The sequence below is a fragment of the Hyperolius riggenbachi genome, chromosome 4, assembly GCF_040937935.1.
Source record: "Hyperolius riggenbachi isolate aHypRig1 chromosome 4, aHypRig1.pri, whole genome shotgun sequence".
Lineage (NCBI taxonomy): Eukaryota > Metazoa > Chordata > Amphibia > Anura > Hyperoliidae > Hyperolius > Hyperolius riggenbachi.
Genome location: NC_090649.1, coordinates 375,519,816 through 375,534,183, shown reverse-complemented (window position 1 = coordinate 375,534,183; position 14,368 = coordinate 375,519,816). Strand labels below are relative to the sequence as shown.

The 14,368-nt window shown below is 38.3% G+C and overlaps 1 protein-coding gene across 3 annotated transcripts in view; it reads right to left on the bottom strand.

Annotated features, from left to right (window-relative positions):
- Nucleotides 1-8,218: 8,218 nt before the first annotated feature.
- RGS17 (regulator of G protein signaling 17) overlaps nucleotides 8,219-14,368 on the bottom strand; it is a 141,590-nt gene continuing 135,440 nt past the window's right edge. For all 3 annotated transcript variants that reach the window (XM_068279558.1, XM_068279559.1, XM_068279560.1), the window contains one exon: nucleotides 8,219-8,533. In XM_068279558.1, coding sequence (XP_068135659.1) covers nucleotides 8,345-8,533 — 189 coding nt within the window. In that variant the 3' untranslated portion in view covers nucleotides 8,219-8,344. The remainder of the gene's footprint in view (nucleotides 8,534-14,368) is intronic.

The window sequence follows — 14,368 nt, the reverse complement described above, 5'->3', positions numbered from 1 at the left end:
ACAACTGAGGAATGTAAACTGTTATCTCCTCTATGGGTGCAGATCATACACTGAAGGGGCTTTCCACTGCAAGACAAAGTGCTGTGTTTAACTGTTTGAATGCTGTTCTGCTACAATTTTTTGTGATAGTAGGTTCAAGGCTCTAAAGAATCGTTTAGAGCAAAGAAGAAATGCTGAGTTTCAGACCACTTTAAATGGCAGGGCAAAAAAATGTAGTGCTTAAAGTGAGCCCGGGGTGAGAGTGATATGGATGAAGGCTGACATATTTTTTTAGTTTTAAACAATACCAGTTGCCCGGCAGTCCTGCTGATCCTCTGCCTCTAATACATTCAGCCATAGACCCTGACCAAGCATGTGCAGATCAGGTGTTTCTGACAATATTGTCAGATCTGACAAGATTAGCTGCATGCTTGTTTCTGATTTAATTCAGACACTACTGCAGCCAAATAAATCAGCAGGGCTGCAAGGCAACTAGCATTGTTTAAAAATAAATAAATGTGGCAGACTTCATATCACTCTCACCTCGGGTCCCCTTTAAATATCACTGTTAGCACATTTTCAGAATGAAGATTCAGATTATTCCAAATGATCTTTTGTGACGGATTAATTTCAAAAGTTTCAGTGAACTGGGTCATCCTCTGAATTCTTATATCTCCCAGGAATTCTGTTGGTCTCTGATCAGGTTTTCAGCTCCACCCACCAGCCACAGCTATTTATGAGTTGGTTTTACTTTAAGTCTCTTCATTTGTTATTTTAATATTTATTTTATTTTAATAGAAAAAACTTCAGCAAGTTATATCTAGAAGGAACTAGGGCGACCCACCACAACAAAGTGCACTCATTGCTTAAATGTAAGCTTTTGCAGGATTGTACATTTAGATTATACATTTTATATAGTGAATATGTTACGGTAATATGTGTTAAATTCACCATATGATTAAGTTGATGACATTTCACTATAATGCTTTCATCAAGTTAGTGGTGACTACAAAGCCAAATATGTATTTAAAACCCCTTAGCTCTAGTAAGCACGAGCCAATGTTCACTCCTGACTAAGTTATCGATCTTATCAAATTATTTTATTGTTCAAAAATCAGTAGTGAATTCTTTTGCAGGCCAATTGTAAACAACCAATAAGCAATTGTTTTATAGGTTATTAAATGATTGGACAGAACATTAAGTATCAATCAGTTGTGCACAAGTTACGCTGTGTGTATGTGCTAAGGACTGATTGATGTACTGTGACAAGAAATAGGACCCCCTCAGAAACTTGCATGGGAACAAATTGGATAGAAGAGGCATCCTGTCTGTTCATCTACTATTTGGGAAATCGATAGGAATGATACATAGATTGAAAGGCTGGCTGTGAGATGTGTCTATGCCTATTTGTGTTAGGATGACATTTAGTTTTCTTTCCTAGCAGTGGATTTGCTACGGAACCAAAATATTCAATTATTTATGTATACTACTTCCTGTGATAATGATAATAACAATAAGCTATTCATGAAATGGTTTTACAGAATCAATGGAGCTTGTAGCCAGTTTGGATACAATAACTGATCTGTATATTGCAGCTAAACTGTTACACTGTACACACTATGTTCATACCAACCTAATAACCCTTATAATCTACAAGATATGCTGCTCAAATCAGATCCATCTTAATTCACTGAAAGGGAACAAATGGAGAAGGAAAAAAACTTTTCAAAACTTTACCAAAAATCTAGTTTGGAAGGCAAATATTTTGTACTAAAATCCCATTTTGGAAAGCAGGTCTTTCATAATGAAACACAGCTTTCTGTTCCACTGCATCAGTATAGCATCTTTGGCATAGCTGGCACCCCAACCAGTAAATTTATCATAATGAGACATCAATATAGCCACAGTGCAAAGGAAATGGCTATCATCTAGCACCATCTGAATGTGGAACTTTGCTGTTCAAAAGAGATGAGACTGTCCGCCTCAAATTTCAAAACAAAACATAAACACACCCACACAGACAATTAGCCTCATCCTTGCCTGCCTGCAAACATCACATTTCATTCGTATTTTACAGTCTGTAAACTATACTGGCTGATAAACAACTGTGTAAATTGTATGTACGAGTTTATGCATGTGTTAGTTTGTACATCTGTAATCATACACAGCAAAGTGCAGTCACACTTACTTAAGTGCATAAGCATGAACCATGATTTAGAAAATAATGATTAAAGGGAACCTTAAGGCTGATAAAAAAAAATGACTTTTACTCACCCGAGGCTCCCCTCAGCCTCCTGCAGCTGAACGGTGCCCTCGCCGTGTCCCTCCGATACACCTGGACTCGCCGGCGGCCACTTCCGGTTTGGCCGTCACCGGCCGACAGGCTGGGAACGCGGCTTATTACCCGCGTCCCCGGCCGCAATAGCGCCCTCTATGATGCTATTGCAGCCGGGGACGCGGATAATTAGACCCGTTCCCAGCCTGTCGGCCGGTGACGGACAAAACGGAAGTTGCCGCCGGCGAGTCCAGGTGTATCGGAGGGACACGGTGAGGGCACCGTTCAGCTGCAGGAGGCTGAGGGGAGCCTTGGGTGAGTAAAAGTCATTTTTTTTATCGGACTTAAGTATCCCTTTAAGCATGTAGACATGTCTCCAAACATCCATTCCAAGTAGTCCAGACTTCTTTGACTTATGAGGCACAATAGATGCAAAGAGACTCAGGCCTATCATTTTGACCTGGGTAGATTTTAAGAATTTATGTATGGCACTTGTTTAACACTTGCCTCTTTAGGACCAGAGCTGTCCGTGCCCTTTTAAGCCACGTGATTGCTGTAATTGGCTCACAGCAGTCATGGGGTCAGGAGCCAATTTCACGGACGCTCAAGCTGATGCAGGGTTGTGGGCAGCGATGAGGGAAAGGAGAAAGCCTGCGGCAGGGATGATTGGAATCTATGCCCTGACTGGAATCACAGCTCCCTAACAGGCCATAGATTTCAATCATCAAGGTCCGGAAGCAGTTAAGTAAATTCAGTACCAGTGTGTTAGTATCTGAGACCTTTTGCGCCATTGCTATCTTAGAATCCTGATTTAAGAAGGTAGGTTTTTCCAATCAGTAAGTTGTGCTGAAATTTACATGTAGCTGCTCAGAATAATGAATGACCATGGAGATTTGTATATCCTCAAGGACTCTATCCTAATGGTAAGTTCATAGTTTTTGTGTGCATTTGTGTTTAATCAATGACTTTTAATTGATGCACATTTAGAAATTCATATTTAGCAAATTATTTTGAGCATGAAAAGCATTTAAAGTGCACCTGAGGCAACATGTGATATGATGAGATAAACATGTGTATGTACAGTGCCAAGCACATTCATAACTAGGCTGTGTTCACTTTTTTCCCTTTTTCTGCCTGAAAGAGTTAGCATTCAGGTATGCAACTGAGTTTCTCTCCGGTCGGGACCTATAGAGTGTAACCCTCACTCAAAGAATTACAGCCATAAAACTCTTTCCTGGAAGAGAACAGCTTCTGATCACAGGGGACAGATAAAAAAGGTCAATAGTTCATATATAATAGTTCTGGGACACTTATACAACTGTGTCATAAAGCAGGGATGGTAAAACATTACATTTACTTTTTACGCTTTTTAAACATAAAATAAAACTGTAGGATATCTTAAAAAAGGTAATTTTTAGGAGTTGGAAAACAGATACAATTGTTTATCTTATAAGTTTATTTTCAACTCAGGTGCACTTTAAAGGACAACTGTAGTGAGAGGTGTATGGAGGCTGCTATATTTATTTCCTTTTAAGCAATACCAGTTGCCTGGCAGCCCTGCTGGGCTCTTTAGATGCAGTAGTGTCTGAATCACACCAAAAAACAAGCTAGCAGCTAATTTTGTCAGATCTGACAATAATGTCAGAAACACCTGATCTTTTGCAAGCTTGCTCAGGGTCTATGGCTAAAAGTATTAGAGGATCAGCAGGATAGCCAGGAAACTGGTATTGCTTGAAAGGAAATAAATATAGCAGCCTCTATATACCTCTCATTACAGTTGTCCTTTAAACATTTTAAAATCATACCCGTCTTTTGTTTTGATCATGTTTGATCGTTTTGATCATTGTTTTGATCATGTACTAAAGCCTTTATCTGATATAACAGTTCAACTTTCATTTTTGACTTCTCCTTTACAAAACAGTGATGTAAAAATTAGGTGTGTTTAGTAAAGTAAATATTTTCAATTTTTTTCAGTTTAAAAAATATTATTTAAATGATAGCTATGATAGCTGTTCAATACAACAAGCATTGCATTCAAATATCTAAATACAACACAAGTACAAATGTATAATATTCTCATGCTTTCTTTCTCCTTAACCTCCATAGCGGTAACCCCGTGCTGGACACGGGGTAAGCCGCCGGAGGGTGCCGCTCAGGCCCTGCTGGGCCTATTTTCATAATTTTTTTTTTGCTGGACGCAGCTAGCACTTTGCTAGCTGCGCCAGCACTCTGATCGCTGCCGGCCCCCGCCCGATCGCCGCTATCTGATGCGGCGCGCGGCCCCCCCCCCCCAGACCCCGTGCGCTGCCTGGCCAATCAGGGCCAGGCAGCGCCGAGGGGTGGTTCGGGACTCCCAATGACGTCCCGACGTCGGTGACGTCATCCCGCCCCGTCGCCATGGCGACGGGGGAAGCTCTCCAGAAAATCACGTTCTTTGAACGGGATTTCCTGATCGGAGATCGCCGAAGGCTATCATGTAGCGAGCCCTGGGCTCGCTACATCATTTAAAAAAATAAAAAATAAAAAAACTGCTGCGCTGCCCCCAGCCGGAATTTTTCATACCGCCAGGGGGGTTAAAGGTTTTTGACTAGCATCAAAAAGAATTTTACAAATATCAGCCCTGATTTTGTAAAGCTCTGGTGGGCTTCCATCAGCAGCTAATAGTTATACCACTGACAGTAAGGTGATTTGGAAGAGCCTTTAATAAGTTATTAGGGGCATGATTAAGTACAGAAATGTAACTACACCTCAGGTTTACTCTAACTTGTTGCTGTTCTTGAAAATCTCAGTGGAGAAATGTTCAAGGATGTGCTCTTATTACTTGACAAACTTAGCAGTTGCACATCCTCAGATATGCCAGCAATATCATTTCCATCTATGTCCTAACTCACTTCAATTTTTTGAACCATGGTGTGGGTGGCACTTCAGAATTCAGTGGTGGCAGTATAAGTCTAACCACAGACATAAGTGGAAGTCATTTATGCCCTCCAAAACCAACCAACCTGACGACATTTTAGCTGCAGGATGATCTGTAAAAAGAGTGAATGGATCACCCAAGTTTTAACATTTACAACTATGGGCATAGATGGCATTCCTATCCAAAACTGCCAGATTAGGAGATCATTATCTCTATCAATTGCCAATTCATGATTATGATTCAAAGTTAAGCAAAGTGTTGTTGCCACAGCTAGTGTTGGTTGTGTGGAAACTAGGATCTCAAAAGGGTTTTTTTCTTACTAAGGTCTTCATTTTATATATTGTGAGATGCTTAGTTACATGTAAAATGAGTGTGATTGCCAACAGGTTCAGGAACCACAGATCAGATAAACCTCTATTTAAATCGTAAGCAATAAGTATACTCTTTTGTGTTCCATCCGGTTTTTTTTTAATTTACTCATAAGATAAACTGTCAAAGTAGTGATAACTAGCTGGAAGAATAAATCATAAGCAAAGTCTGACTGCACCTTTAATATATGATGATAAAAAAAGATCTGTTCTCTTATTTGAATATTTCAAGGTTGGATACAGCTATGTAACAGATGTGAGTTTTTGTTTTCAGTTAAGAAAAATCTGGTACAAGCACAACCCATGCAGTTTTATTTTTTCTTGGCAGTAGTAATACACGCTTATTTCATAAATATAATCATCATGCATTCAAAGGTATTAAAAGGTACTGGGACATTGAAACTATCATGGAAATGCCACTTCCTTGATATCTGTCCTTTATTCTTGTCAAAAATATATGGACAATTCAACTGAGAGTCTGAGCCCTGTATTTTTTTTTAATCCATGGAGATAAATGATTCTGAATGTCCTAGAATTGAATAATGAGGAACAGAGACATCATAGTTTTTTTCCTCTTAGGATGACAGAAGGGCTTTCCTCTCATATACAAAAAGTGATCTTGTTTCTCCTATTCAGAGATTAAAACTATGTAATGTAAACAACTGCCTATGAACAGCTACTTGCAGATGAGTTAAATTCTGCCATCGTTTTCTGTACATATTTTTTTAACATCTGTATACTGTAGACAGATAATATGTTATTGCGCCTTTAGCACCATAACATTTAAATGACACTAAAAAATGCAACACGGTAAATACAAGTAAATTTAGGAAAGAATACTGCTCAGTAACTGCAAGTACTCAAAGCTAAAAATAATTAAAAAAAATATGAATATATTTTTTTATTTTCCATATGTTAAAAAACACAAACGGAAAAATAAAAACGAAATAATTCATTGTTATTATTATTTTTTTGCTACGTATGTTTACACTTTTTACTGAGAGATCATCATTACACCATGAATCATATGGTTAGCAGGCAAAACCAATATGAATATAAGACTGAACAGCACAGTAATAATTTTTGTCAAAATATTTTCTCTAAAGCAATTATTGTAATAAATATTTTCTTAGTTTTATCTACAACTTTACAAATAATAACATCTTAAAAGTTATTCAGAATATTCAGTAACCTCACTGTAAACATAAGCTCTCCTTCTATTTTTAAATTTATTGTTTATTTAAATGTTATATTATGTCAAATACCAACATAAGTAAAATATTTGCATAGGGAATATAGAGGAGCAAACTAATTTGCTCTTCTCTAATAGGGAGCATATAATAGCCCTTTTAAATCTATTTATCCTGATTTCTATGCAAGAAATACAAACTAAAAATATTGTATGATTATATGCTATTATATATGTGAAAACATGCAAACTGAAAGTCCAGTGCTTCAAGTAAAAGGTAGTAAACCAGTGTAAAAGAAAATAAAGATACAAAATCAAATATAAATCAAATTAAAACAGAGGTAGTAATAAGGAAATAATTATTGTCTCTCCACCAAATAAGGCCAGATGTGCCGCTTAAAATTCATGCAAATAACACCAAAAGCAAATATTTTAGTATCACCATAGTGATAACTGATTAGCAGTATCTGCATCATGTGAAAATATATATAGACAGCATGAGCCAAGCAAATATCCTGGTTTTCTGTCTGCTGTTTAAGTAATAAAAGATTGGTTTTAACGCACAGGTCTCCACAGCTCTTCAACCAGTGAGGTACCACTGGTTGGAAGCTGAGAGCTTTACTTACATTTAGTTTACGTATATATTAAAAATGTTCCTCGAACTTAAACCATGCATCCAAAGCTTTTTCACTCAATAATATGAAAGACAGATGTTTCATTAAAGTGTTTCCAAATGCTACATATAGGTAAACTTTTTATTATAGTTTATTTCCAAAATATTAAACTATTTATTTTTGTTATTTAACTTTTTTTTTTTGCTGAAATACATTATGTTAAACAACACTATTAAAACTGGATGACCAGTTTTATTTATATGATATGACATCTGAAATGTACATAAATATTTTTTTTCCTTATAACAACAATAAACAATGTCAAGAGATTTGGTCATCCAGACATATCCTTTGAAATAGTTTGTGCTTCTTTGACATTGCAAACTCTGTAACAAAAATAAAAGCCACAGTTTGGCAGTGAATATCTGAGAATTACAACTCCTCTCTCCTTTACTTCCATGAAAGGTTATCAATTTTTTTTTCATGTATTGGTTTGGCTGGTTCCCGCTTATAAAACAAAAACCCACTTGAGATTACAGTAGTCTTGTCAATACACATTTTCAACCAAGAAAATACAAACCAAAGTTTTCTTTCATTACCTTGAAAATAACACTGTGTTCCACATAAAGCAGTGCTAAGTACATACTAGATGTATATTGCAATATGTGATTGGTGAGTAAAGGAGAATTTCTATTTTTTTTGCACATGCAGGATGAGAAAACATAATTTGTTGTAGTCCATCAAATAGATCACTGTTTTTCCACACCCAAGTGAACTGTGTATAAAACAAACGTGGCAATTCCAGTGTTGTATACTTCTCAAACTCAAGCATGAAAGACCTTGGGAAATGGAGACAGAAAGCAGTTTTTTTTTAAATTTATTCTTCACAGTAGCCTGAGTAGTGCACGACCAGAGTTCTCCAGGAACTCAATGTCTGATGTTATTAAACTACGTTATTTGTTCTGCTGAGGCAAAAAGAAAAAGTTTATTTAAATGGTTCAGCTAAGAGTCAGTAGAAGGGCTTTCCGTACTCTCAAGAAAAGTCTTAAATACTTGTGAGTTTAAAAACCTTGGAAATGAGTCTCTGTGCATTAGTGTGTAAATCTGAAGTTGAGCATCTTCATACATGTGAGGGTTTGGATCCAGCAAATTTCTGTTGATCACTTCCCGAACTCTGGAATCAAGACTGACCTGTGGACACAGAGAGTTTCAGTACATTTTATCTCTGCTATAGAATTACATACATAACTAAATAAGGGCACAGAGTCAATCTGATTATCATATCATTACCAGGACGGCTTTATACAATTTGAGAACTTGTTAGTCCACCCCTTTTTTATTTCTGAATAAGCTTTATTACTTTTTTTTACAAAAAAATATACTGATGCATAACCATTTTCTTGACAATCAATGTGCTTTTTTTTGTTTTATGTGCAACATTTCCTTACTTTTACAGCATTTTTGGTGGTGCGGAGTAATATTTACACACTTAGGGCCATATGCAATTCAATTTTTCACCTGAGTTTTCTCCTAGGAGATAATTTTTCATTTTCTATTTAAAATACAGTTTCAGCACTTTTCAACTGAAAAAGTACCAAAAGGTTGGTGAAAATTAATTATCAAAATTATTTCCAATATTTTCATGGTTGCTGGTAGTTTTAAATGTATTTTATTGACAATTTTGAAAAGATCACCTAGGAGAAAAAGCAGGTGATAAAATTAATTGCATATGGGCCTTAATCCCTTACTAAGCATCACTCCAATTACCAAACACTTTCATACCAGCGCAGGAGACTTGGGCGCAGCAGTGAGTAACTTCAGCGCTGTCAGAAGATGGCGCTGAAGTTACTTATAAAACACTATAATTCGGCCTCCAGCAATTGCTGGAAGCCGAATTATTTCATTCCCCACCATCCATGGCGGCCTGGAGGGGGAATAGTATTTAACGTTGATGTGAATTTGTGCAGGAGCAGGATAAGCCATACCAGTGTTGCATAATATGTTAGTGCTTTATAAATAAAGTTTAATAATAATAATAATAAAAATAAGATATTTTGGTATTTAACTTTAGCAATGACATTTATAAATCATGTTACTACATTTTTAAAGGGAAGGTCCAAGCAAAAAAAAAAAAATGAGTTTCACTTACCTGTGGCTTCTACCAGCCCCATGCAGCCATCCTGTGCCCTCGTAGTCACTCAACGCTGCTCCAGTCCCCCGCTGGCAGCTTTCTGACCTCAGAGGTCAGGGCCGAATTGCGTACATTTTTACGCATTCTAGCTAGTGCAGGAACATTAACACATACATTTTTACGCGTTAGTGGTGCAATGCGTACATTTTTTTTCCTGCACTAGCTGGAATGCGTAAAAATGTATGCAATGTGGCCCTGACCTCCGAGGTCAGAAAGCTGCCAGCGGGGGACTGGAGCAGCAGTGAGTGACTACGAGGGCACAGGATGGCTACCTGGGGCTGGTAGAAGCCCCAGGTAAGTGAAACTCATTTTTTTTTTGCTTGGACCTTCCCTTTAAAACTATTTAAAGATATCACCAAAATCTACAGTACAACATTAATTATATTGAAAATTAGCGATATGATCATAATTTCCTTCATTTGCTCGCATGTGCGTTAATTATGATGATTAAGCCCTAACATATTCCGTGGTGCTGTACACAGTAAGAAACAAACATGGGGTACATAATAATACATACAATGGTATACACCAAATACAGACACTGATACAAAATACAGAATTGGTAGACATAGTAATTGCAGTGACAAATATAACATGATAAATAAAATGTATAACAAATTGCAACGTTAACACACTGGATCATGGAAGCAGCACTCAAATGACGGGGTGTCCAATAGCATGTCAAGGATCACACCTGTGTACCAACAGGTGAAACGTTCGCACTCCAAAAAGGATATTACACTGCTTCAGTAACAATAGCTCTCTTTATTATAATAAAGTTAAAACATCATCAAAAAGACTGGAGAGTGGCTATGGCACTGCATTTCGGGACTCTGCCCTTGTTCGTGCCACAGTCTGCCCTTGTAAGGAGTGAACAAGGGCAGAGTCCTGAAATGGACTCGTAGCCGAGCCGAGTCGTAGCCACTCTCCAGCCTTTTTTTTTTTGTCTGATGATGTTTAATCTGTTACATAGTTACATAGTTACATAGTTATTTTGGTTGAAAAAAGACATACGTCCATCGAGTTCAACCAGTATAAAGTACAACACCAGCCTGCTCCCTCACATATCCCTGTTGATCCAGAGGAAGGCGAAAAAACCCTTACAAGGCATGGTCCAATTAGCCCCTAAAGGGAAAAATTCCTTCCCGACTCCAGATGGCAATCAGATAAAATCCCTGGATCAACATCATTAGGCATTACCTAGTAATTGTAGCCATGGATGTCTTTCAACTCAAGGAAAGCATCTAAGCCCCCTTTAAATGCAGGTATAGAGTTTGCCATAACGACTTCCTGTGGCAATGCATTCCACATCTTAATCACTCTTACTGTAAAGAACCCTTTCCTAAATAAATGGCTAAAACGTTTTTCCTCCATGCGCAGATCATGTCCTCTAGTCCTTTGAGAAGGCCTAGGGACAAAAAGCTCATCCGCCAAGGTATTATATTGCCCTCTGATGTATTTATACATGTTAATTAGATCCCCTCTAAGGCGTCTTTTCTCTAGACTAAATAAACCCAGTTTATCTAACCTTTCTCGATAAGTGAGACCTTCCATCCCACGCATCAATTTTGTTGCTCGTCTCTGCACCTGCTCTAAAACTGCAATATCTTTTTTGTAATGTGGTGCCCAGAACTGAATTCCATATTCCAGATGTGGCTTTACTAGAGAGTTAAACAGGGGCAATATTATGGTAGCATCTCGAGTTTTTATTTCCCTTTTAATGCATCCCAAAATTTTGTTAGCTTTAGCTGCAGCTGCTTGGCATTGAGTACGATTATTTAACTTGTTGTCAATGAGTACTCCTAAGTCCTTCTCCAAGTTTGATGTCCCCAACTGTATCCCATTTATTTTGTATGGTGCTAGACCATTAGTACGTCCAAAATGCATGACCTTACATTTGCCAACATTGAATTTCATCTGCCATGTATGTGCCCATATAGCCATCCTATCCAGATCCTGTTGCAATATGACACTATCTTCCTGAGAGTTAATGATTCTGCACAATTTTGTATCATCTGCAAAAATAGCAACATTGCTCACTACTGCATCTACTAGGTCATTAATAAATAAATTGAAGAGCACTGGACCCAGAACAGACCCCTGTGGGACCCCACTGCTAACAGTCTCCCATTTTGAGTATGATCCATTGACCACAACTCTTTGCTTTCTGTCCATTAGCCAGTTCCCTATCCATGAACACAGACTCTTCCCCAGTCCTTGCATCCTCAACTTTTGCACCAGACTTTTGTGGGGAACAGTGTCGAAGGCCTTTGCAAAGTCCAAGTATATCACATCTACAGCATTCCCAATATCCATATTAGCATTCACTACCTCATAAAAGCTGAACATGTTAGTCAAACAGGACCTGTCTTTAGTAAACCCATGTTGATGCTGAGAAATAAGATTATTTTCTACTATGAAGTCATGTATAGTATCTCTTAGTAACCCCTCAAATAGTTTGCATACAACTGATGTTAAACTTACAGGTCTATAATTTCCTGGATCAGATTTTTTGCCCTTCTTAAATAATGGGAAAACGTGGGCTGTACGCCAATCCACTGGGACTCTGCCAGTTGCAAGAGAGTCACAAAAGATAAGATAAAGGGGTTTATCTATAACTGAACTTAATTCCCTTAGGACCCGAGGATGCATGCCATCCGGGCCAGGTGCCTTGTCTATTTTTAATTTATTTAGTCTTGCCTTCACTTCTTCCTGCGTTAAGTATTTAATATTACAGTTAGAAGATTGAGACTCTTCCGCCTCTGTAGTTTGCAACAGTGCTGTTTCTTTTGTGAAGACAGAAGCAAAGAAAGCATTTAATAACTCTGCCTTACCTTGGTCATCCACCATTGAGTTCCCATCCTCATCCTTTAGGAGTCCTATACAGTCAACCTTTCTTTTTTTAGAGTTAATGTACTTGTAAAACTTTTTTGGGTTAGATTTAATATCCTTAGCGATTTGTTTTTCAGCTTCAATCTTTGCCTGCCTAATTTCTTTTTTACAATTTTTATTGCACTCCTTATAATTGCTTAGTGCAGCCTCTGTCCCCTCCTGTTTTAAGACCTTATAGGCATTCTTTTTCCTCTTCATTTTATCTTTAACCTTTCTATTCATCCATAGAGGCCTTTTTTTATTCCTAGACATTTTGTTTCCATATGGGATATACATACTACAGTATTGATTGAGTATAAGTTTAAAAGCTTGCCATTTCCCTTCAGTGTCTTCCCCTTGTAGTACATTATCCCAGTTCACCAAACTTAGTGCCTGCCTAATTTGAGTGAACTTTGCTTTTCTAAAGTTCATAGTTTTAGTGGTCCCGCTGCCCCGTGGCCTATCAGTCACCAGCTCAAACGTTATCATGTTGTGATCACTATTTCCCAAATGTTCTTGAACCTGCACATTTGATACATTATCTGGTCTATTAGAAATGATCAGATCCAGTAACGCATTCCCCCTAGTTGGTTCAGTTACCATTTGAGTCAAGTAATTGTCCTGTAGTGCTGCCAGAAATCTGCTGCTTTTACCAGAATGGGTAGCCTTAATACTCCAGTCAATGTCTGGAAAGTTGAAGTCGCCCATAATTATGACCTCATTTTTACCTGCAGCTTTTTCAATCTGCTGTAGTAATCGCAGTTCTGCAGCTTCATTAATAAGAGGTGGCCTGTAGCATACCCCAATAAGCAATTGGCAACTTTTATTTCCACCATGAATATTTACCCAAACGGACTCCACATCTTCGCAATCTTCCTCCATCTCATCGTTGAGGACAGCTGTAAGAGAATTCTTAACAAAGAGACAAACCCCTCCACCTTTTTTCCCTGTTCTATCCCTCCTAAACACATTGTATCCTTTTAAATTAGCTATCCAGTCATGGCTTTCATCCATCCATGTCTCGGTTATTCCCACAATGTCATAGCCTTTGTCATTCAGAATGAACTCTAGTTCGTCTATTTTATTTGCAAGGCTCCGAGCATTGGTTACCATGCACTTTATATTTTTACCACCACATTTACCAATTTTGTTTACATGAAATTGGCTACTTGAATTTTTACCAACCTCCTTAATCTTTACACTGTCCCCACCCCCCTCTCCACCCTCCATAATGATAGGTTCCCACTGTCTTTTTACCTCATCTTGTCTATGTATTGAGACTTTATCCTCCCGCCTCCCCCCAGATCCTAGTTTAAAATCTCCTCCAACCGTTTAGCCATCTTCTCCCCCAATGCAGCTGCACCCTCCCCATTAAGGTGCAGCCCATCCCTGCTGTAGAACCTGTAGCCGACTGCAAAGTCTGCCCAGTTCTCCAGGAACCCAAACCCTTCCTTCCTGCACCAATTTCTCAGCCACTTATTTAACTCCCTAAGCTCCCTCTGTCTCTCAGATGTAGCACGTGGCACTGGCAGTATTTCAGAAAACACCACCTTGGAGGTCCTTGCTTTAAAGAGACTCCGTAACAAAAATTGCATCCTGTTTTTTATCATCCTACAAGTTCCAAAAGCTATTCTAATGTGTTCTGGCTTACTGCAGCACTTTCTACTATCACAGTCTCTGTAATAAATCAACTTATCTCTCTCTTGTCAGCCTGTGTCTGGAAGGCTGCCAAGTTCTTCAGTGTTGTGGTTCTGTGATGCATCTCCCCCCTCCAGGCCCCTCTCTGCACTCTGCCTGTGTGTTATTTAGGATTAGAGCTGCTTCTCTCTTATCTTTTACAAGCTGGATAAATCGTCCTCTGAGCTGGCTGGGCTTTCACATACTGAAGAATTACAGACAAGGGCAAAGCTGTTTGCAGGAAAAAACGAGCAGCCTGAAACTTCAGTGCATGAGAACAGGGGGAA